We start from the raw sequence: 27,951 nt of genomic DNA, 5'->3' as shown, positions 1-27,951 counted from the left end.
TAAGAAAAAATCTAAAATCATTAAGAACTGATAATCCATTAATAAAAAAATCAAAACCGTTACCAAAAGCGCTAAACCAATAACCTATTATCGATAAATCAATAATTATTTTTTTCGATTTGGATTAACAATTTCAATTTGATTTGAACAACCCTAGTTCATTGGATAGTTGCAAGACCCATATGAAGCATGAACTACTACTCTTTCTTCTTTCTTTGAGAAAACGGTAAAATCTATTTAATTCATCTTAGATCCATGTTGAGCGAATGCAAAGAACCCGACCAAGCTGCCTCAACTATAATTGATGGAATTGGTCCTAAAAAGCCATCTAGATTCGTTATCGATTAGATATCAATGAAAAATATTTTTCAAAATAAGTTGATTAAATAGATATATGAGTCCCACATAACAATTCAAGTACTATGTATATCGTGCCATAGAACACATGCATTAACTTATTCAATTTTATATAAATTTTAGTATTTAATTATGCACGCTCAAAATTGAAATGCATAGAGGTTAGTTGAGACTAAATTAAAAAAAGTACATTTATGTGTTATGCCATTTTAAAATGATTTTTATTGTACCAAAGAAATGTGCTTGTTGACCCGATTTGTTCCGGACCCCCCGATTACGCTCCGATACGATAAGATCCATTATACCCACCTTGGATCGGATCAGATTGTTGAAATTAGGTGAAACAATGGCAGAATCGCTCATTGATTTGAATGAACTTCTCATCGCCAGAAAGGTTTGTTTTTTTCTGACCCCAAATGCTGCTTATTGAAATGGGTACCCATTTTTTCGCTTTTTTTTTTCCTAATCCAATTAGGTAATTTCATTCACTCTATGTCATCCTTAGTTTTCAAAAATTCGAGTGAAGGATCAAATATGCCCCTAAAGTATTTGAATTTTTCCAGCTTCGTACTGAACTTTTAGGTGTGTGAGTTTTATAGCTGAATTATCGTGTCATTCGGCTAGAAAAAAGTGAACAATTAATGGTTGATGTGTATTTTGATACACTAGAAAACTCGCACGGTAGTTCAAATATAAAACTTGAAAAATGTGGATACTTTCTTTATGTGTGTTATGACCATTAACTCAAATTTTTATTGTTGTAAATTTCACTATCCTTTGGAAGATATAATATGCTTATTTATCTGCTTATTAAAATTCATAGGTTTCTCTGACAACTGAAGAAAGTAAACTACTAAATTCATGGAAGCAATCTGCTGTAAGAGATTTTGGCATTGGTGCAGCTGGTGCTTCCCTTGCCACTTGGTTAGGTACAATTCTTACATATACTTGTCAATTTGTTTACATCATTGGATGGTTCTTTGTTAATATTGGTCTATTATTATTTTTTGTTGGGCATGTATGCTATTCTTTTTTCACTTTAGAAGAAAGTGAAGTAATTAAATGGGCAAAAAATCATCGAAATCGATTCAAGAAGCAAAACACAAGATTGAAAAATGTCTGCTCAGTTATTTCAGGATAAGTAACATTTTGCTTTGTTCCTTAGTAAAAACAATTCTTAAGTTACTTTTAGTGGTTAAGGGTATCCCTGATACTTTTCATGGTTCATGAATTCTATTTATTAGATCCTCCAACCCTGCCTATAAAAAATGAAGTTACGTTTTTTGTGATTTTTGGAGTTAAAGACGGAGTATATTGTTCTCATGCCATATTTTGATACTCTGCTGCTTCTTTTCGTTTCAAAGGCTGTTCAATCAACTCTTGTAGAGTTCAGAAGCATTTTGATAGGGTGATAACTGGTGTCAATTTTTGCTTTTAAAGTAAAAGAGGGGAAGAGAGTGTGCACCCACTATCTGTTCTGATTGTGTTTCATTGGTAGACTTAACTCTAGCTTTTCAATTTGTAATAATTAGGGAAAAGGTCTACATTTCCGCTTCAACTTTGCCAAAATATCATATGTGTAATCCATTAAAATTTGCTAGAGAGACTTCTTGTTTACCCAAACGATTGTATATGCCCTTCATTGACTTAAGCTATGCATATTGTATGTGCTGACCATCTAAGTGAGACCCATGGAACTAAGAGAAGGAAAGAACTCTACATACGTCTCAACTTGTGAAAGAAGTCACCCATACCACTATCTTATTTCTTATCTTTATCTAGCAAGGAAACCACCACCGCCACCATAGTCGATGACTAAAAAGAGCATCTACCACCCCACTCAACTTTTTTGTAAGTTATAAAGTCTTGCAAATGGACTGTGCAAGTTGGAAATGCCATATTTCTTATCCCCCTAGATCTCCAAGAATAAATATCTGAAAATGATGGATATTATCAGCTCTATGGGGAAAAATTCTCCAACTCGCAGTAGTCATAGAAAGATTTACAATTACTCTCAACCCATGTGTAATTTCAAACCAATTCAATAAGAAATTGCTATTGATGGTTATGAAAGCATGAAACTACCTGTTAAGGTTTTAGACTTTTTGTCCATCTTCTCTTGTTTATGAATTTTGCATGGCTTATCCTAGCAATGATGATTGGTCCAAGAAGATCCCAAACAAGAAAAAGGTTAAACAATGACATTGTAATGAGATTGTAAAGCTTTCACATGGATAGTGTTCAAACGTTGAGGTTGAAAATGAATTCATTCATGTTTTCTAGAAGTAAGGTCTTGCTGCCTGAAAATGAAGGAAGAGGGAAGACGAGTTGGAGAGAGTGTCTGGAGCAGTTGTTATGGCAACGGAAAGGTAGAAGATGGTGGCAGTACTGGTTTGCCGGAAAATGGAGGAAGAGGGAAGACGAATTTGCGAGAGGTGGCTGGAGTAGTTGTAGTGGCTACAAAAAGCTAGAGGATGGTTGCAGTACTAGTTGATTGCAAGGAGGAAATGGGTTCATTTTGATGATAATTCAATTTATAAAAATGGGGTTTTACCACATTTTTCAAGTTATAGGACTTCATATTAAATATATAAATGCCATTAAGGACATGTATGAGGGAGATGTCACTAGCATGAAAATAGTATTAGGTAATACATAGGAGTTTCCCTTAACAATAGGCTTAGACCAGGGACTGGCTTTGAGCCCCTACTTGTTTACCCTAGTTATGGATGAACTAACCAACACAATACAAGATGAGGTCCTTTGATGTATGTTATTTATTGATGATATTGTATTAATTGACGAAATTAGCGAAGGTATCAACCAAAAGGTTGAACTATAGAAAAGCACTTTAGAAAGTAAGGGTTTTAGGATAAGTAGTAGTAAGTTTGAATACATGCTTTGCAGGTTTAGTTAGCATGAGAAGAAAGAAGTAAAGGTGAGACTAGACAGGATTGTGGTTGGTATCAAGAGAATGAATTGATATATGAAGATGTTACTCATAGGATTAAAACTAGATGTTTGAACTGGAGAAGTGACCGGGGTGTAACATGATAGAAGGATACCTATCAAAGTGAAAGTTAAGTTCTATACGACAGCTATAAGACCAACAACAGTATATGGTAGTGAATGTTGGGCTGCTAAGATCCAAGATGAGTGTTTTAGAGATTCAAATGTTAAGATGGATGTGCAGTCATACAAGATTAGTTAAGATTTAAAATGACCACATTTTCCGGAAGGTGCAAGTAGCACACATTGAGGATAAAATGCAAGATGGTCTCTTGAGATAGTTTGAATAGGTCATGCGTGTGTGCATACAGATGCTGTGATGCAACGGTCCATAGGTGTCAGATGATGGTAAGTGAAGGTTTTCAAAAGGGATGGGGACGACCTAAAATCACATGGAGGAAAGTTGTCTTGAAAGATCTACAAATTCTTGATATCAATGACGACTTAGCTAAAGATACGACACAATGAAAGAAAAGTTTCATATGGGTGATAACTACTAGTTGAGAATGGGTTTTAGACTTGTTAGAGAACTTCTATTATTATTATTTATTATATATATTTAACTTATTTTTCACTTTTATTTTATTTATAATGATGATGATAAGGCTTGGAAACAGCCTCTGGCAGAAATGCAAGGTAAGGCTGCGTACAATAGACCCTTGTGGTCAGGCCCTTCCCCGGACCCTGCGCATAGCGGGAGCCTTAGTGCACCGGGCTGCCCTTTTTTATAATGATGATGATATGAAATGAACTTAAATGAAGAAGCGGGGATCCATATAGTCGACCCCAACTTCTTTGGGACTGATGTAATTTTTATTTTTATTTTTTAAATTGGTAACTTCGTATATTTCTCACAAACAATACATAGTCCTATGTACTGAAAACCATATTTACAAAATTTACTTCAAAATTGTGCTAACTCTTACCTAAATTGAGTCTAGAACATCAATTATGGAGATAATGTCATTTGAATATACTTGATTACACCATAAACATAGTAACAAAAGGCAGTTTAGCTTAATCTTTTGCATACTATTCTCTATGCTATCAAAACATCTAGCATTCCTCCTTCCAAATTGTCCACCAGATACAAGCAGGGACAATTCTCCATCTATCTTTGCTTTTTTGCCTGCACACCAGTTTCCTCCCAGCTCTGGATTGCTTCAGTAATTTTTCCAGGCATAGTCCATGAGATGCCTTTGAGATTTAAGAAAATCCTCCATAGCTGTCCAGTGACTTTGCAATGAAGAAATAGATGGTCCACTGTCTCAACATTTTTCCCACCAAAAAAAAACACCTAGGACAAAGTAGTATCCCTCTCCTCATCAGATTGTCTTGGGTGAGAACTGCTTCCTTGGCTAGCAACCAGATAAAGCAGGCCACTTTGTGTGGGATTTTGAGACTAAGGCATAGTTGTTATACTCCATGTCAGCTGACTAATAATCAAATGGGTGCATAGATTGTTAATTTCGCAAAGTAAGGGGCAAATATGGACTTTTCCGTTTCTTTTTTTCCACATGTCTCACTTATATGGAAATTTAAAATGGCCAGCATAGATAATATGCCAGCTGCAGCTTCGTTAGAAATGAAGGGCATATATGGTACGTTTGGATATCTATGAAGTGATTTTATAATCAACCTTTCAACTGATGGCATGGATGACGAGTTTCACAAATTTTAGGGGCAAATTCTAAATTTTCCATACTAAATATATGCTGCTCAGGAAAGCAATTTCTTTTCCATTTTTATCTTTTCACTTCTTTTATGTATTGCTTAGCTCTGTGATTGTCTTCCCTCCCCATATTTATTGTTCATTAAAGCCCCTAATATTATTATCTCAATTTGCTTTTGTTGAAGTTACTCGAAGGCTGCATAACTTATTCCGCATCAACCTTGCAGTAGGTAAGTCAAAATGCACCCTCATCCTCAACCCTATTTTTTCTTGTTTTCCGAATAGGTAAGTATTACTGATGTCAGGAAAAACAAGACTAAAAAAGTGCTGTGGTTACAACCAAAAACAAAAACATAAGTGAGGACAATCCTGACTAAGTGACTATCTATACAAAAGTTTCTATGAACTGTAACGGTGATTCAGTATCTTCAATGCTTCCACTTTACACCAAAAAGAAATCATAAGAAGAATGCAGTCAGATATGATCGTCCAGATTGAGCTTCTCTGGTCCTCAAGGCGTCTTTTGTTCCTTTCCCTCCATATACACCACCAAATAGCCGCTGGTATGGTGTTCCAAGTCCTCTTCAAATGTTTTGGCAGCCCTTTGCTATTCCAGCAAAGAAGGAATTCTACTGTTGATCTTGGCATACTTGTGAAGTAATATGGCAATGTATAAAAAGGTGATTGATGCCTTCAGAACTATTCCCACAGAGATACCATCAGTTAATAAGTTGTATGCCTCTCTTTTGTAAATTTTCCTGAGTCAGACAAGCCTTCTTGGCAACCAACCATACAAAGCACATAACTTCAACAGAAGCTTTAGAATTCCAGATCTGCTTCCAGGGATTTTGTGCTGACTGTTTCATCTCATTCACAAACAGATGTAGCATACCTTAACATTGAAGATACCATTTGTTAGCCCTTTCCAAAAAAATCTGATCCTCACTGTTGTTTACAACAACAAACCCAGTATAATCCCACCATGTGGGATCTGGAGAATGTAGAGTGTACGCAGACCTAACCCTCACTGTTGTTTAAACCTTTAAAATTAGAGAGCATACTCAACCTTATCCCAGAGTACAGGGAGTTGTCTTTCTCGTGTTCTTGTCTTTCTCTTACATATTGGCTACCAATAATACCTGTCTGGTGTCTTTCTTGTAGATTCTAAAATGCTGAGTAAGCAGTTAATGAATGCCTGTCAAGTGCTCAATTTTTTCACTTATTTAGCTTTTTAAAATGGAAAAATTCATAAGTATTGCAAGAAGTAAAAGCTAAAAGAAGAATTCAACTTCAACTGGCTTAGTTGTGATCATTCTTATAACTTAATTAATTAAGTAATTGTTTAATCATTTTTTGCTGCTACTTGGTGGAAATCTCTTCATCCTCACATGATTGTGCAGGTTTCTTATAAATATTAATTCAATCGTGCAGTAAATTGCAAAGATAGTGCAATGGTTGACTAGGCAGATTTGTCATTTTTTTCTTTCCTTTTTTAACAGTTGTTAGTTATTAGCTTTTTGATTAATGGTTTGACATTTCCATAAGCAACCTAATAGCCTTTATCCCTTTACATGTATAAAGAAAAACAGATGGACATTCTTATTTCAAGAGCTTTTGCTACTCTGGAAACTTGTAAACTCTGTCTTGCACAATATATGTCCAGTTAACGATAGACCTACCAATCTTTGTATTTAGGATACTTAGTTCAAAAGCTCATTAGGCCTCAAGTTAGTAGGAGAGCTATTGATTTCTGCTTCAAAACAGAGAACATTTTCGATTGCTTTCCCTAAGTGTATTGCTTAGTTTTTCGAACTTTTCTATGTCCAGGTGCTGGTTGGTTCTTCGGCAAGTGGAGATTTGCCAAGTCTTTGGATTCAGGTGTTGAACTTATTCTCTCTCAGCATGGAACTCGTCTGCAAAAGGAGTTGGGGGAAATGTAGGTCCTCAAACACACTTCTTAATTATTATTTTTTGGGGGGCTAAATAAATGAGGTGATTTTTACCCCTAAAGATGAAGTGCTACACTGTCGAAATGCATGCATGACTTAGTATGATGAAACTTAACCTTGAGCAATCCCAAATAATCTTACTTGCTCTACTTTACATTGAAGTTCTATTTTCTTTTTGGTTTTTCCCAAAATGCATCCTCTTTCATTGATAACTTTTTTTGTGGCTAGGTTCGTTTTCCAACAAATAGAATTGAAAAGAGATGAGGAATACTTTACTTAATTTAAGCAATGCACTTCGAAGGGGATCTTAAATATGTTTCAATATCTTATTCTCGGAAAAGCAACAAAGGGCCTGGGGGTAGTGGGGGTGTTAGTAAGATTTGCAAGATTACTGCATTTAATAGTTTAAAATCGTTTCCCCCTCCAACTTTGCTTTGAAAATCAAACACCTACCAAACTTCGAACAATGACATCCTTGTAAGTTTGAGCAGTTGGCCTGATTGTTCTAACAGGTTCTTATTCATCACCACTAGTGTTAGAGTGAGGTATCATGTGAAAATGGGAACTATAATTAATAAAAATGTTAATCCTTTATGACAGCTACCTCTATAACCCACGGAGAAAATTCAAGAATTTCAAATTGCTTTGTAGTTCTGGATATTTGAATGAGAAAGATGCTAAAGTCTAAACCTTTGACAATGACGGAATATGTCATACTGTTCCCATTTGATAAATAATTGAATTCTCAAGATCTTAATCCTTGAGTAGCTTTGTACATGATAACTTGGGCTATAGGAGTTTAAACGAGTTAAGTACCACATCTTTATCTCTCTGAGCTATTTTGCTGGATTCAACTTGCAGTAGGAACATGTTGACTGGTCAGTTATGCTATGTTTATATTCTCTGATTTTTCTTCGTCTTTTGCTACTTTCCTTGTCTTCAGTTCAGAATAAGAATGATTGAGAAATGTGAAAAGTTGTGCTTGATGTACCTTAGATAGCAAGAAATTGTCATTGCAAGAGCATTAAACTTTAAAATATGCCATAGTCTAGAGTACTGTAGATAGCAAGATTTTCTCCTCACTGCAAGAGCGTTTAACTTTAAAGTATGCTATAGTCTAGAGAATGATCGGAATTTCTTACTTCAAATATATACATTCATATATTTCCACCAAGTATAGAAATATGTGCACACTCGTCATGGAAAAATACATAATAGCGTGCATGGCAATACATAATGTGGAGGAAATGTACTAAGCATCACTATATCTTGTTCATATTTTGAATTGACAGGAATGTTAGATGATTGGACTAATAAAAATGAGCGCTATATTATCACTTCATGTTTGAAGCCTAGTCCTCTACATATGCTTGGTCTGCATGCTCAAATCCGGTTGGAAGCTCAAATCCGTTCACTTTCTTGGAAAGGAAAACAGCAACTTAAATAGAGTAATTTATGGCAAAAGAATATGTATACACACAGCGGATAACATAGAAAAATGGAGAAAGAGTAGATTGTTCATTTGCATGCCTGGTTGAAAGGCTTGATTTATTTATTTCATAGTATTGCCTCATGTTGGGCTTGACCGCATACCTAGGCTCTATTTCGAATATATGAATCTGGTCTAAGTGAATTTTATTCATCTTTAAACTACACTACTAAACTACTGAATTAATGGGAAACTCGTTGCACCAAATAGGTATCCGGGTGTGGACATACTCTTATACTGGTGAAGGGTGTGGGAGAGACCTGGCAAATCCAAGGAAACCATATTATCTTCCGAGTCTTCAACTACTGATAACAAGAGCACTTCATAGTTGTGTAGTTCAGACAAATAAAAACAAAAAGAAAATAGTTCAGAAGGGAATATATTCCTTAAAAGGGAAAGATTTCAATAAAGCTTTTTCTAAAATAAAGCATACTAGTTGAATTTTTATGAATCTTGTCATCGTACTTCTTATGTGAGTAGTATCACGGTTATTTCTTTCTTTTCATCCCATGTATGAACTAGTGATGTGGTATTCTATAACGATTGAAATTGAAGCACCGGCATGATTATTTTTAACTATGTACTGATGTAGTATTTTCTCATGATAGAATGTTGAAGAAGTACCAGCATAATCCGCCTGTATTGCAGTTTGTCTCCAAATACTTTTACTCTGAAAATGTTTATGATGATGATTCAACAGACCAGCCAAAACCGAGGTGGCGTTTCCGAAGTACCTATGGGGAAAGTTTTTCTTCTCATGAGGTAGAAGGTGATGACTCTTCCAATAAGAAATCCCATTTGGAGAATACTGATCTGAGGAAAACTAATCTTGAGAGAGAACAAATTATTGTAAGTACTCTGCTTTTATATATAATATTGAAGATGATCAATGGATACTGGGGCCTGGGGATCTTCCCATCGTGCAAGGTTGTAGTAGGATTGGGGGCTCTCTTCTGTGTAAATAAGAGCGTAAAAAGTCCATGCTACCATTGTCTATAAAAAACAAAGCCATTTTAGTCTGTCATATTGCATTATAGCAGTATCAGTTACGTTACTTTTACAAGGCTGTGTATTGAAAATTGTAGATGAATGGTGTTGGTGTTGGTGCTGCTCTAGATTCAACCGAAGACCCATTTGATTGCATTCTTGGACATCAAGTGAACACCGAAGAGATTCACCACCCTGATGCCTCTAGCCAATTGCCTAGAAGGCGTAATCATAGCCACAGACGGTCTCATAGCAGGCGTCGGATGCATCGCCACGAGAACATGGAAGGTTGAGCTTTTAATTGGCCGACCTTATGCAAGATTGAACTAATCTGTCCCTGGTGATCAATCTTGCATGCCCTGTTAAATAATCTGTATTACATTGAAACTGACATTACCTAAGAGCTGGGGTTGTATATAGGCTCAGTGGCTTTTGTGATCATAAACTTACTTATGGAATGGGGTAGGATGTTTTCACGTCTTACTGTAGTGCCCGGTTTGTCTTGATAGCAATTATTTATGGATTAATTTAAAGGGTAGCTAGCATAAATTATAATATAGGATGAAATGCAATATCCACAGAATTGACAACCAGCCTTTTATATCCACTGTAATGAAAAAAATTCTCTTGTTAAATTTCTCTTTTCATTGTATCGTATGCTTTTGCACTTTCTTTAGTATCCTATATCTGAAAGTGCTCCAGCGATCTACCTTCTTATCCCATGCAAAATATGAGACAATAACATATTCAACGTAATTTCATAAGAGGGTCTGGAATTAAAATGGAGTCTGAAAAAGGCAATATGTATGTAGATCTTACTCCTACTTTGGGAGATAGCAAAGTTGTTTCTGATGGTCCTTCGATTCAGGGAAAACATAGCAAAGCAACTCATTTAAAAAAATAACAAAATGAAAAAGTAATGATAAGATATTAAAGATAGTGTAACAAAGATGGTAACAGTGATAAAAAAAAAAACTAGAAGAGTGATACTATAAAATACGAGAGGATATTGCAATTTACACTAACAACGAATCTATAATATTTAAGGATATTATAATTAGAATGTCTCCTTTAAATAAAAGATGTACAATAGAAACAACTTTTAAAATGTAGGTAGTATATATCTATGTTTATATCCTGATTATTAGGAGTGGAAAACGGGCGAGTCGAATTGATAGAAAACAAGTTAACTTATATTGTATCCAATTTCATTTCTTTTATATTAGTTTCTTCTTTCTTGTTCTCCTCCTCTTCCTGGCTGTTCCCCAACTTCAAGAAATCCAAATCTCTACTTGCAAAGGCAATATGTAATTTGAATATATATATATATATACATAAGTGTATATACCCTCTTTATATATTCAATTACATCTGCAATTTTATTTCTCATTTCTTCTTTCTTTTTTTTCTTTTTTTTCATTTCCAACAATTTCTCTTCTGTGAATTTCATCAAAGAATTGGTATTATTGGGATTTTTTTGAACCCAACAAATTCATAGCATGAGGGTTTATCCTATTCCTATGTCCCTGAAACGAAACATTGCAATTCGTGAAGGTATCGGGTCGGGTTCGGATTCGGAGCAGCGGGAACAAATCTTTGCAGTGATGGAAGGAAACCCGATGAAGAAGCTAAGAAAATTACCTCATGTATTTGGGAAGGTTTTAGAACTTCCGTTTCGTTCCGATGCTGATGTGGCGGTGGAGGAAGGTCCGGAATTCTTCCGTTTCGTGGCGGAGATGGAATTTGAAGAAGGCGGTGGTGGTGGCGGAGAGGGAGGGGTGAGGGTGCAGGCGGTTGAGATTCATACTGGGATTACGAAGATTGTGGTGAGAAATGGAGCCGGAGATGGCGGAGTTGCTGGTGGAATAGAGGAGCTGTTGTTGGAAGAGCTGAAGGTGGATACGTGGAGGTTCAGGTTGCCGGCTACGACAAAGCCGGAGCTGGCTACGGCGGTGTTTGTGGATGGTGAGTTAATTGTGACAGTGCCAAAGGCTGGCCTGGGCGGTGGAGAGTTCGCCGACGGTAGGGATGTTTGGGGTGGCGGTGGCCGGCTTATTCTTGTACAGTAATCAGAAAATAAAAAAGAAAAAGAATCATTAATATTCCAAAATCAGAATTTCTTTATTCTCCAGAAATAATACTAATAATAATGATTGTTGAACATTATGGTTGACTAGGGGAACTTTATTCTCCATGTAAATTGTAATAATACATACTACTAATATTCTAACATTTGACATTTTTTTCAATTATTTTTTCTGTTTTCTCGTTTATTAATCGTCTTCTCTCTGGATTCTAGTTTAATTATCCGTTCCAAACTTAACATTATTATTAAGAAAGCAATGAAAAATACGAATCAATTCAAATGCAAAATTGGCTCATTTTCTCTTGTTTTAGCGTAACTGTTAGTAGAAAGGATATTTTGAGTTATTTGTTTAGTTGGGGGTGCATTTTTGAGCTAGTTGACTAAACATGGATATTTCTTAGCCAAAACATAACGAAGGTAAAGTTATATTTTGAATAAGTTAAAGGCATTCTTTTGCCCTTTTCTCTTGCTATTATATCATAGAATGACTTTTGTAATTAAAAAATTGTGAAGGTCCTAAAAACATTTTATAGTATTTGACATACTAGCATTTCATTTCAAACTTACCTGTAATTGCATAAGTAGAATTTGGAGAGGTAAAGTGTACGCAGATCTTATTCTCTCTAACTCGTAGAGATATAGAGCTTATTTCCAAAAGAAGCATAACATAGCATTCAAAAAAACAAGAAGCAATAACAAATAGCAAAATAATGCAATAATCGAAGCACAAAAATTTGTGTCTCTAATATATCACTCAGGTAATGCTCCCCATTTCATATGAGAAGTTGGGTGGGAAAAAAACTTATTTTTCAAAATAAAGAAGCTCATTTTGCACTCAACTTCTAAAAAATCGAGATAAGTCTGATTTCATGAAAATGTTCACATATAATTCACAGTTACAACGACATGAAAATGCTCACATACGAGACTTAATGCGACAGTTACAACAACAAACTCCACTCGGAACAAAATTTTGGCATGAGACCTGCCAAACATGCATTTGTTGTAGATACAATGAACATAGCTTTGGCATAAGACTGCCAAACACGTCTTCGTTGTTGATACAATGTGCAGAGCTTTGATTCAAGAAGATTCTGCTTCTAGACCAAAGTAGTCCTTGAGTATCGTCTTAGAAGTACTTCCAAATCCATTTTGTACCTGTTTCATGTCCTTGAGTTTCAATACTTCTCGCTTTATTTGGTCTACTCTTTGTAGAACAGCATCAACTAAGGTATCTGTTTCAATCATCGATGTATGGCTTGATAGATCAGATCTTTCCTTGTCGAGCTGTTCGTATAGATTCATGATGTAGTTCTTTTGAACAAAGAGTCTTTCCTCAGCAAGTCTGTACTCAAAGTTTTGAGACTTCCTCAATGCCTGCAGAATTTGATCAATCTCATCCTCAAGCTTAAGGGATTCAACTTGATGGTCAAAATTTGAAGTCATCTTTGGTGGTGAAGATCTTTCGCGAAGAATTGACTCTCCATGATATGTAGACACAGTGCCATGATGAGGTGTTCCTCCTATCATCAAAAGAAACTCGCATACGTTCAGGCTTTAAATAGATATTTACATGGAATGAAACTTAGAAAGGAAGAGAGATATTCGAACAGAAAGCTCTTGAACATAGTTACTGAGTCGACTACTAAATGCTTTTATAATGATAAGATAAATCTCAGCATACAGAAACATACAAGAGATACAGAAAAGAAAAGGATTCATATAAATTTAAGATGAGAATATATTTCACATATCTCAAAACTCCATCCTGTACATCGTGACAGAAGAATAAGGCTTTGAAGGTACTCGTGACTCCTAAACGGTGAGTCATGCACATCGTTCATACTACAAAATGAGTAAATTTAAGATGGACTAGAATAATGTAAAGAAGAAATTAAGAGTAACTAATATACAGATAAACCTGCAGTAGGTGTGGTGTAGTTGGACGCATTGTCACTTTAATTAGGCGACACTCTAGTGCATGCACCAAAGCGCTCAAGCATGCACCTTGATGCCCCCTTTGAAGAGGGTACCACTACATGATAAATATAACTGGAAACAGGATTTATTAATTAACAAGAAGACGTTATGTATTAATATGTTAGTTATAAATATTAGGAATACATTTATCTAGTACAAGAAAATAATCACTGAATCTGACTGATAAAAATTCACTGGTTTGAATTAGAAATTAGAACTGAATATTTGCATTTAATCAAGAAATCAGCTCCATAAGAAGCTCAATCTTTTAAGATCTAAAACATCCTAAATGACGCCAGAAACCAAGCATGGATGAACTGAAAGGAATCCAGACATATTAACAGGCCTAGGATTCTGAAATACAAAACAGAGAATCCAGTAAATTCAACCTACTGCCAACCAACAAAAGAAATCTCACGCAAAAAAGCAATAGTCAATACGAGCACGACTAGGGGTTCCCACCAAATATCATGCCAAGAGACATTGGATGTCAATGGGAGGTCCCAAATGAAGACTAAGTCTGTTCGAGGAAGTATTTGGAAACCAACCTCAGAGCAATTCAGGATGTGCATAACTCATGAATGTATGACCGCAAACCATGCCATCAACCACACACACCAGGATCCGGATTTAGGATTTCGTGGGTCCGCATATTTTGCACCCATAATCTGAGAGCTTCTTATTATCTTGTTTTGAGACCCATTTCATGTATTAATCTACTTGTTTGTTTAGCTACCCTAGATTATAAATAGATGTTTACAGCTTTAAAAGAAGAGAATTGAAGATTATTGATGACTCTGAAGCTTTACCAAGAAATATCACCTAGTGAGTTGAGGAGACTGTCAGGTCCCCAAGGAAGTGGGGAGAACTTGGAGTGAAGAGACTGTATAGTGTCCAATAAAGCTTCTTTTTTTTTTTATGGAAGTGTCCAATAAAGCTTTATTTCATAATGGTTATCGAAATTTGGACAGAGGGGCATGCTTTTTGGATGGATGGTTGCAAAAATTGTACTGTAGATGGGGGATGGAGGACTAGAAATATGACATTTTTATTTGGTTGTGGGCTTTGGAGTATTATGAGGGATGGGAAGAGTTCCGTACCCATCATCATATTCAAGGTGACTGATGGAAATAGAATTAGCTTTTGGTGACACAAGTGAGGAGAGAACGTGTTGAGAATCACCGTTCCCCAATTTATACAGAATTTCTAGCCAAAAAGAATTGAAATACAGCATATTCAAAGAGTACACGAGGAGGAAGTGATTTGAGATCTTACATTCGGAAAAAATCTACAAGATTGGGATGGGTGAATCCAAAGCTGCATCTTTCAATTTGGATAGCTACGACTCTCAGAAAAGTGTGATTCTTTGTGTGGTTGGCAGCCAAGGGAGAATTTTTTTTTTTGACACTGATAACATTTGTATTTAAGTCAGTACTTAGGTAGTACTAAAGAACCATATTACAAATAAGAAGTATCAACTTCCCCAAAACTGAATCAAAATCTAGATGGATCCTACTACATCTATGATTGACTCAGTCTCATTGGGGTAGACATTTGTACACCAAAAACAGAACAACAAAATACATTTAAGCTTGACATCCTGCAGGTTGTTGTTCCTATTTTCAAAACACCTATTTTCTCTCTCTCCATATAGTCCACCATATACTAGCAGGGATCATCCTCCATCTTTCTCTGTTTGTAGCCCCAGCCCCAACCTCCACCCAACTGAAAAGGGTATCATCAATCTTACTAGGAATACTCCAGGAAATGCCTCTGAGATTAAGGAAAATCTGCCACAGTTGGTCAGTGAAATTGCAGCGTAGAAAGAGGTGTCTCACAGTCTCTGTATCCTTACCACATAGGGAGAATCTGTTGCATAGAGAGATACCTCTCTTGGCCACATTGTCCAATGTCAAAACTACTTCATTGGCTAGCAGCCAGGTAAAGCATGCCACTTTGTGAGGCACTTCGACTCTCCAGATTTGCTTCCAAGGCCATTTGAAGCCTTGATTAGCACTAGACTTGTCTGTTTATATCCTTCCTTCACCTTGCAGCTAAGGGAGAAATATAACAGCCGAGAGTATTGAGGAAGAGGATCACACATGTTAGCTGGTGCTATGTGTGCAGATGTTCAGGAGAAGATGAGGACAGCCTCTTATTACATTGTCGAGTAGCTACCCATCTGCGGTGGGAGGTTCTGAATTGGTTTATAACAGGGTGAATTACACCGAGTAGAGTAAAGGAGGCATTTGCATTGCTCAAAGTTCAAAAGAAGAGAAGACTAGAGACATGGGATATAGAGGGAGAAGAATAAGAGAGCTTTGAAAGGATCTAGAGTGATTTCGTACATGTGAGGAGTCGTCTTGTCTCTCTAGTTTCTTTTTTTTATGCTTTTTTTTATGCACCCATAGAGATTCCAGTTAGTATAGATGTGTGGGTGACTTCTGTGACTTTTTGAGAGAACCATATTTTGGTCTATATTTCTCTGCTTCTTGTTATCCTTCTTGTATTCGGGATTCCCCCAGCATTAATAAAATTTATTTAACTAATCAAAAAAAATTGAGCCCTAAAGCCTTGAGGGGTGGGATAACCCTTATTTTTCTTGATGAAGTTCATTCATGGTTACCATTGAAATAACGGATCTCCTTGTTGTAACCATACTTTCCTTATTACTATGGCAAATCTAATACCTTTAGTGCTTGATGTTCGTTCATATTGTTGGGATTTCTAATGAATGGCAGACTCACGTTGGATTTCCTTATTAATTCTTTGCAAGCTGACTCCAAATACCTAAGCAGCATCACCTGAGAACCACAAAAACCTACACTGCATCATATTATGGAGGTAAAGTTGAATTCTATGACATCGCAGACAACATTGAGCCTCCCATTTACTCCTGTAATTCACTAATACAGCATCACTAAATTATTTTTGATTAATCCCTAGCAGATTGATGCCTTTCTGTTTGAGGTGGTTATACTAAATTTTCTGGACATATTCTATCTCCTTCATCTGGTTAGAAGCAGTGAGAGAGACTTAACCAAAGGTTTCTACACCAAAATAATTCCTCTTCCGCCTGATTCAGAGGCTCTTCTATATTGATTTCATGCAGAAGACTCTAGGTTGATAATTTTCTGTTCATGTTGAGCTTCAGTTGCAAGATTTGCCTCTGGAATTTGAGAACAAATGTAAGAGTACAGAAATAGCAAACAAAGAGAATGCATGCTTGTTTGTATACATATTTATTCGTGCATTTATAAAATTCAAATTGAAGACCCGAGAAGGTTTTACACACATAAACAGATTTCTCGGCCTAGTATAGATACATGAGCCAAAGGGAAACAGTGACGTGAATAAGAATTAAAAGGACAGAGGAGGTACCATTGGCGTCTTTGAATTCTTCTTCTTTGAACACATCTCCAATGCAGGCACCCTTGTGAAGCTGATACAAAGATATCATAGAGGTCATTCCAGTAAATTGGAAACCACATAAAAGCAACACTAGATATCTTGAGGAAACAAAGTACCGTTCATCTACCTCTCAGCCAGCTATACCTTTGTCATGGCCGATTTAATGTGACGCAGCAACTGTTTCGCATTTGTTTTCCGTGAGCCACGTAAAATGCAAAAGCCAACATTCAAAATCTTCTCGATGTCATCACGCGAATCAATCGATCCACAAATGTTTAGAAGCTTCATGACATGTGAGACTAATTCAGTTCTTGAATCACAGCGCCTACAGAAATACTCCGCATCCAAACCGATGCTTCCTCCAACTGTCCCAGCCATATAAGCTCGTAGAGCACAGTCTATATGGGCTATGTGTCCACAAATGTAACCATCACCAACTGTTGCTTCACACCTAATGTAACTATACCCACCATGAGCAGAACTAATAGTTTTACAACAAAGAATACAACAGCAATCTCGGCAAAAACCAGGCTCACTGCAACAAATGTCACAAATCATGGTCTCTGGACTAGGATTCCCTGCTTCTACTAAACTCGCACACATGCTGTTACCTGCCTTACAACTACTGGTTCCTAAATAAGAATCAGATTTCATGCCTGAAGATATGACCTCAGCATACCAGTCACCTACAAGTTTCAGACAAGACAAATGTGAAATCAGGTCACAAGTAACTTGCTTAAGCACAACAAGAAACACTAAAAGATTTCAAAGCAACTGACAGCATGCAAATTTACAATCATAGAGGCAACTCACTTGAAATGAGAATTTTACAAATGAGCTAAAGAAATAGATGTTTATGGGATTACTTGCTAGTCGTAATAGGGAGAAGGTGTGAAATTGAAGAAACTAGCTTCATGTACATCCTCAACGTTTCTCATAATTAATCAAATTATTTAGCTTTCACCTTTGAGAGATATGCAACAGTGTACAAAATACCAATGGTGTCTTTAAAGTAAACACAATCAATACAGACGATTAAGCTTAGATTGTATCATGTAATTTCACTTTTTCTATAAAAACATATATGAAAATGAGGCAGAAACTTAATTAGATTTCATAGAGTCCCTCTAAGGTTAGAAGAGGGCGATATTTTCAGCACTTGTACAGAAAACCCAGCACTACCTTTGTGTTGTTTCTGTATACAACTATTACTACTACAACAACTACGCCTCAGTCCCAAATAGTTGGGCAGCTATATGAATCCTCATTTCGTCATTTAAGCTCATATCATATCATCATGAATACAGTTACTACTATTTTTTGAAAAAAAGATTAAATAAACATTCAGTTAATTATCTGCCATGCATAAATGGGAACGCCAAATGTGGCATTGAGAAGAAGTAATCAACTACTCCGCCCGAAAAATTATGACACAGTCTGTAAGATGGTCAAAGCATTTATTTTATTCTGGAATATTTATTCACTTTATTCCAGTAGTGTGAATTCAAACATCAATTCCTCAGTTACTCAACAATAATACACATGTGAGAATTATATAAAAGGTAGCTTCCACATTCCATTTTATGTGGCTTTCCTTTTCAATCTAGATAATTTGTTGTTAGTATAGATATCAGACTGAGCCATGTCTAAAAGTTTCTTACTAATCCCAAAAATAGAAGAAAATTCAATGTACTAAATGACAAAAGTGGTATCCAATCTAACCTTTTAATAGTTTTGAGGGAATCTTCCAACTAAATGAGGCAAAGAATTCATTGATATCCGTGCTTGGAAACTCAGACCTGACATATTGTTCAACTGAAAGCCTACTTGCGAAAACACTTCGCTTTCCACGAAGACGGTTTGGAAGATACAGATATCTATCAAGAAAGTAGCCAGCAGATGCAATTCTTCTCCCCACCTTCCAGGCCCATATATCACCTGGGTTCGGCCAATCTTCAGGGGCATATGGTAAACCTTCACCTGAATCATTGGCAGAAACAGGATAAAGGTGAAGTCCATTTTTATTGGTACTAGGTGTATCTCCATTACATTCAGCAGAACTGTCAATCTCCACAGGATCCTCGTAGGATGACATGTAGCTAGATGTTTTAACTGTGTAGATAGCCAAAGAAAAGAATATATATCAACTTAAAATCCAAAAAAGAGAGGTTTGTTAAATTACTATCTAATAGAAATGCATATTATTATGTAGCCTTTAGAAGAATGAAGAAGACATACCACAAAGTCCAAATCAAAAAGCAGACCTATTTTCTATTGATTAAACAACAACAACAACATCATACCCAGTAAAATCCCACAAGTGGGGTTTGGGGAGGGTAGAGTGTACGTTGACCTTACCACTACCTCATGGAGATAGAGAGGTTGTTTCTGAAAGACCCTCGGCTCAAAGGTATCAGTCCCAACTAACTCTCAAGACTGAGAGAACAACAACAATATATATATATATATATATATATATATCATAGCGGCTAAAACGAAAAGCAATGCAAATTCTACAAGACAAGAACAATACCAATAGCAAAATAATGTGATAATCAAAGGGCAATAACAACACAACTATAATGGCACGCCTAGACCTAAGACCAACCCTAAACCATCACAGGGCAAGACAATATTCTACCCCCTGCTAGCCTTCTACCCTAATGCAAGACCTCCACTCCTTTCTATCTAAGGTCATGTCCTTGGTGATATGAAGTCAAAAAAAGCATAAGATTAAAAAGTCAAAGCACACTTACACCTCTGTACAAAAAAGAGTTGGCTAATTTTCTTAGTTCATAGAGGACATGGAGTTGAGAGACTTAAAACTGAAAGGGGGTAAATATACATGGGAAAAAGGGGATAGACTAGATATTGCAGCTAAATTGGATAGATTCCTACTCTCAGAAGAACTAGATAATTGCTTCAGGAGTGTCAAACAGACAGTCTTACAGGGGTTACATCAGATCACTCCCCTATCATGCTACAGTGTGGTGACTGGAGGGCTTCCAATTCTTACTTCAAATTTGAGAATTGGTGGCTACAAACAGAAGGATTCAAAGAGAAGATCAAGACCAGGTGGGAGTCTTTCCCTAGCACTGGAAGCCCTGACTTTGTCCTGGTCTCCAAGTTGAAGGCACTGAAGACTAAACTGAAGGAGTGGAGTGAATCAACTCAGGGGAATCTGGGTTTCAGAAACAGCTTCTGCTGCCACAGTTGGCAGATCTGGAGGAAATTCAGAAGCATAGAATATTGCAAGAAGAGGAAGTAATATCTAGAATGGCACTCATTAATGAATTTGAAGGAATTGCAAAGAAAGAGGAGACAGCTTGGAGACAAAGGTCCAGGGTAACATGGCTTAAGGAAGGGGATAGAAGCACTATTTTCTTCCACAAAACTGCAAATGCACCCAGAAGAGAAAATACAATAGACAGGCTAAATGTGGGGGAGGTGATAAAGGAGGATCCAGAGGAGATCACAAAGGAAATAGTGGAATTTTATGAGAACTTGTATGCAGATTCAGAGAGGTGGAGACCCCGATAAGAAATGGTGAACTGCCCCAAATCAATGCAGAGAACATGTCCATGCTAGAGGCTCCTTTTGAACCACAAGAGATCCTAGAAAGCATTCAGGCATGTGCTGGGGATAAGGCCCCTGGCCCAGATGGCTATTCAATGGAATTTTTCAAGCAATATTGGGATGTCATCAATTCTGATCTGGTTGGAGCTATTCAAAACTTTCATGAGAGATGTTTCTTTGAAAAGAGCCTGAATGCAACCTTTGTAGCTTTGATCCCAAAGAAGGTGGGTGCTGAGGAACTAAAAGACTTCAGACCCATTAGCCTTATTTGTGGGAGGGGGGTGTAGATTATGGCAAAGCTTCTAGCAGAAAGACTCAAGAGGGTAGTACATAGCCTGGTGGATAGACAACAAATGGCTTTTGTTAAGGGCAGGCAAATTATGGATGCTGTTTTGATAGCCAATGAATGCATAGAGGCCAGACAAAGGCGCAATAAGCCAAGAATTGTATGCAAGTTGAACATACAGAAAGCTTATGACTTTTTGAACTGGACTTTCTCACCCAGATGCTGGAAAGAATGGGTTTTGAGGCCAGGTGGATTAGATGGATTAAGCATTGTACTGGCACTGTCAGGTTCTCTATACTTGTAATAGAGTACCCACTGGTTTCTTCTCTTCCCAGAGAAAAGGCATATGGAATGGGGTCCTGGAGAAATGTGAAAAGAGACTCACCAATTGGAGTGTCAGTACTTGTCCTTGGAAGGAAGATTGACCTTAATTAACAGTGTGATGGATGATGCATTACCCTCTTAGATGATGTTTTTCTTTCCTATGCATGCCAATGTATCTAAGAGCATTAATGCCCTTAGAAGGAATATTTTATGGCAAGGCAGTGATAATGAAAAGAAGTTTCATCTAGTTAAATGAGAGTAACTGATTGTGAGTAAGAATACAGGAGGCCAAGGCATCAAAAACCTGAGAAAACAAAACCAGAGCCTAATGATGAAGTGGTTGTGGAAGTTTGCAAATGAAGACAACTTGCTCTGGAAAGAGGTCATGACAGCAAAATATGGTATGGAAGATAAGGGGTTGACTAAAATGGTAAGTATTCCATATAAATGCACTGTTTGGAGGGCAACCAGAAATCTATGGCCAGTGCTATATCACAGAACCAAGGTAGAAGTGGGAGATGGTTTAAAGACATCTTTCTGGGAGGAAAAATGGAATGGGACAGTCCTTTTGAAACAGTTGTACCCTGAATTGTTCACTCTTTATCAACATCAACAGACCACTGTGGCTACAATGTGGACTGGACAAGGATGGAATTTGTTCCTAAGGAGGAACCTTCATGACTAGGAGATAGACAGTGGCAGAATTTCAAGATTCAGTAGGCTCATTTAGCAGCCTCGCTGAAAGGAGGACTTACTGGTTTGGAAGAAGGATACTAAAGGTCCATTCTCAGACCTCAGCAAATTCAATTTTTAAGGAACTCAGCAAGAATGCAGGACAGGAGACAGATTGGCCATGGAAGATGATCTGGAAACCAAAAGTACCCTACACAGTAACCTGCTTCATGTGGTTGTTGACAAAAGAAGCAGTTTTGACTCATGAAAATCTAAAGAAAAGAGGCTATCAGTTGGCCTCTAGATGTACTTTATGTGGAGAACATGCAGAGACAATTAACCATCTTTTTTTGCACTGCACATGGACAGAACAACTATGGAAAATGTTCATATGTCTAAAGGGAATAAGATGGGTGAAACCAAGGAGCATTAAAGGAGTCCTACGCAGCTGGAATAGAGATGGCAATGCTTCAGATAAGTAAAAGAGATGGAAACTTGTCCCACCATTTATTTGGTGGACGATTTGGAAAGAGAGCAAAACAAGAGGAGTTTTGAAAATGTGCAGAACAGCTTATAGAAGATCAAAATGAATTGCTTGGCTATTTTCTATTTTTGGTGTAAACAAGATATATTAACTAGGACAGAAGACATCTTTGATGCGCTAGATTGTTTATAGGCAACAATTTAGATTAAGATTGTTTTCCTTGTAAGTTGTAATACTTTTGAAGGGGAACCACACTTTGTTGTAGTATACCTTTAGATATATAGACTAAAGTTACCAGTTTCAAACCCTTCGGGGTGACCCAGTGGTTTGGGCTTGGGACTTCCATGTTGGAGGTCTCAAGTTCAAAACCCCTTGTCAGCGAAAGCAAGGTGTTTGCCTTCTGGATCGAGCTGGTCACACTGGGCTTGCCTAGTGCGGGTTACCTCTCTTATGTAGTTTGCGAGCTATTGAATAGGAGCGGGGTTTTTATCATGTGCGCACCCAAAGGATAGCAGCTACAGGTTTTCCTTGTCATCCAAAAAAAAAATTACCAATTTCAAGAAAATAATTGAACTAAATAAAGAATAAAATGGCAAAGAACATAGATAAAAGAATGGTCCAAGCCAAGCAGTGTGTCAAAGGCGCGCTTAAGCCCTGAAGCGAGGCTCAAAACATCATGAGCGCTTCGCCTCGCCTAATGTGTGCTTCAGTGACCTCATCAAGGTTCTAAGGCGTATTTTTCCTTGCCAATGAACCTCTTATGAAGGGGCCACACCAAACAATTGATAAAAAGATCAATTTCTTTGTTCATATATTTGTCATTCATGCTTATTATTAGTAGTCTTGAACTGAACATATATATTTGTATTTTTTTCTCCCTTTGCGCCTTTTTTAAATTAAAGCTCACACTTTTTAGCGCTTTGCGCTTAAAACCCCAACCAACCTTAGAGCTTTTTAATGCTTTTTGCTTTTGATAACATTGAAGCCAAGGGATCTCCACAAAATAGATACCTCTAACTTGTCCACAAGAATAGAGACGCACACTCTACATAGCCAGAAGATGTACAGATTTATGGAGAAAAACTTAAGTGGCTTGATTTATATTGGAAGAGGAGTGATTATGATGTCTTATGCTGCCGGCATAATCTGCTGATATGTCAAGAACTAACAGAAGCTTCTCAAAACAATTGATTTTGAGATGAACCACAGGTTATCCAAACCTTGTACAAAGAAATCTTAAAGTTGAAAGAATACTTCCCACCTTTCATGCTTTGAAAGATCTTAAATTCTTTCAAGCAGATGAAGAAGAGTATTGGGCCTATCAGAAAATGAAAAGTTGTATCGAGATTTTACTTGTTCAGTATATCCAACAACTGACGGCCTTCCAAAATATAAACCACAAACATTGTATTGTGAAGGGCCATATTATTGTCGAAACAACACAAGTGCTATGTTTGATGATAGTCAAGAAATTTGAAATATGTGTGAAAACTTGGGACTAGAATATGATTCTTTCGGTCCTCGATGAGAATGAGGACTAATCCAGATAGAAGTCTCGACAAGGATGAGGACGAAAAAGAAGGTGAAAGATGAGGGTGGTGTGGAAACAAAAAGTGAGAAAGATTAAATCTTTATAAAGTTTATCCTTATCTTTAACTATTTGCACAAATATTATCTATGTAAGTTTTATTTTTCGTAAGCAATGTCCCTAACCCTAGTACATAACATTTTTAGTTAAATCAATATAAGTTTCTCCATTCACTTCAAATGTAATTTGATATTAGATTTTTAGCTTGTTAGTTCTATTTTCTCGATCTATCAAAGCTTTAACCAACACATGAACAAAATTTCTCTAACAAAATCGGCTAAAAACAAGTTCACAACTTCAACAACATTTCAACAAAAATAAAGTATGTACACTACTTATTTTATTTAATTAGTCACTTGTCAACAATGTTCATCCAAATTTTAGAGACAAATGAGTGCAAATGATCACAGCAGAACAAGTCAATATTTGAAAAGCAACTGCATTTAAGAATTTCAGAAATGATGCTCTACAATTGAGAAAAACAATGGGAGACAAATTTTATAAGTGTAAACTGTATAATTCTGCAAAGAAAAAAAAGGAAGGGGAACTCCAACAATGGACAGTGGTATATCAAACACCATGTTAAAACAAAAACCTCAGAAATGCACACTGGTAACACACAAAAAGATAACTTTTGATTGTTTGAAAACAAAAACCTAATCACAGAAAGAAGCAATGGCTAGGTTGTGTGAATTTCAAAAAATGAAACCGTACTTCTGCGTTTTCCGGCGACTGCTTGTGATATCTCAATCACTTCTTCTGCGTTTTTCCGGCGACTACCTGTGATATCTCTGCCACTTCTTCTGCGTTTTCCGGCGATTGCGTGCGATATCTCAGTCAGTCCACTTCTCTTCCGACAAGATTTGAGAATTTTCCTGAAAATAAGCGTAAAAGTTAAACTTTTAAACCTAAAACTCAGTTGGGTAAGTTGTATAAAAATACACGCTCACCTGGTACTAAATTAAAATTATATCAAATATATCAAAATATCTTTTAATTATATGACTTTAAATATATCATGTGTAAAGTTAAAATTAAAATTTTATTAAAAAAGAAAAGGGTTATTCTTTTTTAAACAGATTAAAAAGGGAAAAATTCATTATTTTTTAAACAGAAAGAATAATAGTTATTATCGTATATATATAATGGAGTTTTTTATTAAGTATTTGATTTGATGCATTAAAAATAATAATTCCTCCGTTTGTATTTACTTGTCAAATATTTCTTAATTTGATTTTTCTTTTTAATTGTCAATTTTGACAAATCAAAAAAGAATAATTTTTTTCTTATTATTATATCCTCAATCTATTAATATTGAGTTAATGTCTTTGAAAAATGTAGTGAGTAAATATATTTAAAACTCTATCAATTAATATGGGTAAAATAGTAAACTCACTATAATATTTACTCCCTCTATTTCATATTAAGTGAATTTTTGAGTGATTTTTCATTGTTTTAAATAATTAAATTGTTCAAAGTTTAAAATAAATGTTTGAAACTTTTTTCATATTTGCTCTTTCATTTATTGAAGTTTTATATTTTTTTAGGAGATAAATCACACCACTCGTAAAGTTATATTTATAATTTTACAAAGGACAATAGTGGAAAGTATGCTTTAAATTATGTCCTTGAATGTTTTTCTTAATATGTGCGCATTGCCTCATAAATTCACTTAGAGTCTGTTTGGAAAGCCACCTAGTAATTACTAGGGTAGTAATTACACAGATAATTACGATGATCTGTTTGTTTGCCACAGTGTAATTACAATTATTTTATTTGGTTGCACAAGTATAATTACAAGATTATATTAAATTTTAAAAATAAAAGATAATTTTCTAAATTTAAAATTTATATTAGATAAATAAGGATCTTTATAAATGATATTAAATTAAATATTAATTAATAAACATATGTTCTTTACTAATATTATAAAAAAATATTTATATTATTCAAATTAGTATATTTTAAATAATTTAATCAAATAAACTAAAAGTATTAGATTTTATGAACATCATGAAATGTATGTTTGACAAAAATGTTAATATTATAAATATAATTTCATAAAATGATTAAAACATTTGACAAAAAAATAATCTATCAGGTTTAACTAAAAAATAAATGTTTTGAATTGTGAAATATCAAGTCAATAGTACCAAAACAAATGAAATTGAAATATGACATAAATCCTAAATTCAAAACAAAAAAATTAATGTAATGCTCTTATATCAAATTTTAACACAACGTATATAAATATGATTTTAAAAATTAGAATACTAACAAAATTATTTGTAAAAAGAATAGAATAATAAATAAATAAATAATATGAAAAATTGCATGGGATGAAAAAGTAAATGTTGAGAATGAGAATAAAATGAAATATAAATAAAATATATATATTTAGAAACTATTAGAATAATAAAAATATATTTTTTAAAATAGTAGAAATAAAAAATAAATTAAAATAAAAAAATATAAATATAAATAAAAGAAGAATTTTAAAAAGTTCCATGTGATTACAGGATGTAATTACACTAATTTCTTACCCTCCCTTAAGAATTAAAGAGTGTAATTATTCCCTTTCAATTATACTCAATTCCTCTCTTACCAAGTAATTACTTGGTCTACCAAACATGTCAAAGAGTGTAATTACACTAAATCTCAATTACATGTTGTCTTTCCAAACATGCTCTTAATATGGAATGAAGGGAGTATTGTTTTCTTAATAAATGTGTCAAATCAAAATTTCACAAGTAAAAAGAAAAGGAGGGAATATGTATTGTACAATTTTTTAAAAAAAAATTTATATATTTACAAAAATACCCTCTATAAATCTGATGGAAAAGGTTTCAATGATTAATTGTATTTTTAATTATACTAATATATGTATTAAAAATTTTTGCATTATTAATATTATGACATGTTAGTTATACATATCTTAATACCAAACAAGGCGTACATAGATTGAAAAATGTATCAAATAAGATATTATTAATATACAAAAGTAATATATATTTTAGTTTTTCTAGTATATTCTATCAAACGATTGTTAAGTGAGAGTTGCAATATTTAGTAGGCGTTTGGACATGCTATTTGATCTCTTGATTTTAAATTCTAAGATGAAATAAGTGTTTGGTCATGTGATTTCATCTCATGATTGCAAATCACGTGATGAAATCCCAAATTCTTCAACAAGTTTGATTTGAAAATTTCAAATCATGATTTTACATTTTTCAAATATAAAAATTGACTCACAAGTTTATGTTTTGTAAATAAAAAAATTTACTATTTTATATCTACATTATTTTTTGCGAGAATATCAAGGAAATGATAAAATATTCATGGAATATGAACATGATGATATAGTTACTAATGATATTGACCATATTCACTTTTATTAAAGAATAGTATACTACAACTCATGTTTAATTTTACGCTTTTATTGATCTAAAATTTGATCAATAAATGTTGTATTTTTTTTAGAATAGTTTTATGATAGTGTAGTATATTTTTTTGTTTGTTATGAACTTTTGCTTATTTTGTAAGATTGTACAAAGAATGAGATAATTTTAATAGTTTTCAAAACTTATGGAGTTTTTATGTTGATGAGCAAAAATTATAATTTTAAAAATTCAAATTGCATATCCAAACAAAACTTTAATTTCATCTCACATGATTTCAAATCATTACATCATCTCACATGATCAAACGGGCCCTTAATAATCAACAGTTTGCAACCCTAAGGTGTGTCACATTTTTTAAAATTTCAACAACAATACCAAAGCCAGCAAAATTGAGTGATTTGAAAAGGATAGAATGTGACAAAAATCTTATCACTATCTTGTGAATGTAGAGAGACTATTTACAAAAGATCATCGACTTAAGTACATCAAATTCAAATAGTAGAAGAAGAAAACAATGGAGGGCTCTTTAATCCATCTCTCCACTTAACTAAGTTCGTGTATTCCATCACTAACACAAAAATGTTGGGAAAAAGTTACCACATCAATTCATAAATATAAAGGAAGACAACAACCTTATAGGTGAGAGACATTTTGACATGTTACCTGACAATACTAATATT

The 27,951-nt window shown here is 35.1% G+C and overlaps 4 protein-coding genes across 6 annotated transcripts; 3 read left to right on the top strand and 1 right to left on the bottom strand.

Annotated features, from left to right (window-relative positions):
* The first annotated feature begins 601 nt into the window (after nt 1-601).
* On the top strand, nt 602-10,115 carry LOC129883017 (uncharacterized). 2 transcript variants are annotated; one of them, XM_055957554.1, is made up of 6 exons: nt 602-751; nt 1,181-1,286; nt 5,224-5,268; nt 6,866-6,974; nt 9,085-9,325; nt 9,562-10,115. In XM_055957554.1, exons 1-6 carry the CDS (start codon nt 704-706, stop codon nt 9,754-9,756), a joined length of 744 nt encoding a protein of 247 aa, XP_055813529.1. In that variant the 5' UTR covers nt 602-703; the 3' UTR covers nt 9,757-10,115. The 2 variants fall into 2 exon arrangements, with proteins under 2 accessions (XP_055813529.1, XP_055813530.1); XM_055957555.1 differs by lacking the exon at nt 5,224-5,268 and having other exon boundaries at nt 605-751.
* A 394-nt stretch (nt 10,116-10,509) lies between these two features.
* On the top strand, nt 10,510-11,684 carry LOC129883018 (uncharacterized). The gene has a single exon (XM_055957556.1). The coding sequence runs from the start codon at nt 10,963-10,965 to the stop codon at nt 11,530-11,532; it is 570 nt and encodes a 189-aa protein (XP_055813531.1). The 5' UTR covers nt 10,510-10,962; the 3' UTR covers nt 11,533-11,684.
* Nucleotides 11,685-12,247: 563 nt separating this feature from the next.
* Nucleotides 12,248-24,783, bottom strand: LOC129883016 (protein OBERON 2). Of its 2 annotated transcripts, XR_008765867.1 has the most exons (6): nt 24,585-24,783; nt 18,663-19,052; nt 17,085-17,626; nt 16,911-16,971; nt 16,571-16,698; nt 12,943-13,072 (listed from the first exon to the last, which is right to left on the bottom strand). XR_008765867.1 is itself a non-coding variant. In XM_055957552.1 (5 exons), exons 2-5 carry the CDS (start codon nt 19,033-19,035, stop codon nt 12,633-12,635), a joined length of 1,416 nt encoding a protein of 471 aa, XP_055813527.1. In that variant the 5' UTR covers nt 19,036-19,052; nt 24,585-24,783; the 3' UTR covers nt 12,248-12,632. The 2 variants fall into 2 exon arrangements, 1 of the variants encoding a protein (XP_055813527.1); XM_055957552.1 differs by lacking the exon at nt 16,571-16,698 and having other exon boundaries at nt 12,248-13,072.
* Nucleotides 19,745-20,480, top strand: LOC129883693 (uncharacterized). The gene is made up of 2 exons (XM_055958305.1): nt 19,745-20,015; nt 20,116-20,480. Exons 1-2 carry the CDS (start codon nt 19,745-19,747, stop codon nt 20,478-20,480), a joined length of 636 nt encoding a protein of 211 aa, XP_055814280.1.
* Nucleotides 24,784-27,951: the final 3,168 nt, after the last annotated feature.

Source organism: Solanum dulcamara, chromosome 3 (genome assembly GCF_947179165.1).
Source record: "Solanum dulcamara chromosome 3, daSolDulc1.2, whole genome shotgun sequence".
Lineage (NCBI taxonomy): Eukaryota > Viridiplantae > Streptophyta > Magnoliopsida > Solanales > Solanaceae > Solanum > Solanum dulcamara.
Note: the sequence above shows the minus strand (reverse complement) of the source record. Positions and strands in the feature narration are given on the sequence as shown.

What these genes read in the sequence shown, in the direction of transcription:
- LOC129883017 (XM_055957554.1), top strand. Translation starts at nt 704, where the DNA reads ATGGCAGAATCGCTCATTGATTTGAATGAACTTCTCATCGCCAGAAAG. An exon ending in AACTTCTCATCGCCAGAAAG is followed by an intron (nt 752 to 1,180) that starts GTTTGTTTTTTT and finishes TAAAATTCATAG; the next exon opens with GTTTCTCTGACAACTGAAGA. An exon ending in TTCCCTTGCCACTTGGTTAG is followed by an intron (nt 1,287 to 5,223) that starts GTACAATTCTTA and finishes CTTTTGTTGAAG; the next exon opens with TTACTCGAAGGCTGCATAAC.
- LOC129883018 (XM_055957556.1), top strand. Translation starts at nt 10,963, where the DNA reads ATGAGGGTTTATCCTATTCCTATGTCCCTGAAACGAAACATTGCAATT.
- LOC129883016 (XM_055957552.1), bottom strand. Translation starts at nt 19,035, where the DNA reads ATGTCATCCTACGAGGATCCTGTGGAGATTGACAGTTCTGCTGAATGT. An exon ending in TCCCTCAAAACTATTAAAAG is followed by an intron (nt 17,627 to 18,662) that starts GTTAGATTGGAT and finishes TGAAACTTGTAG; the next exon opens with GTGACTGGTATGCTGAGGTC. An exon ending in AGAATTCAAAGACGCCAATG is followed by an intron (nt 13,073 to 16,910) that starts GTACCTCCTCTG and finishes TTTTGATGATAG; the next exon opens with GAGGAACACCTCATCATGGC.
- LOC129883693 (XM_055958305.1), top strand. Translation starts at nt 19,745, where the DNA reads ATGGAGTTGAGAGACTTAAAACTGAAAGGGGGTAAATATACATGGGAA. An exon ending in AAAGAGAAGATCAAGACCAG is followed by an intron (nt 20,016 to 20,115) that starts GTGGGAGTCTTT and finishes GAATCAACTCAG; the next exon opens with GGGAATCTGGGTTTCAGAAA.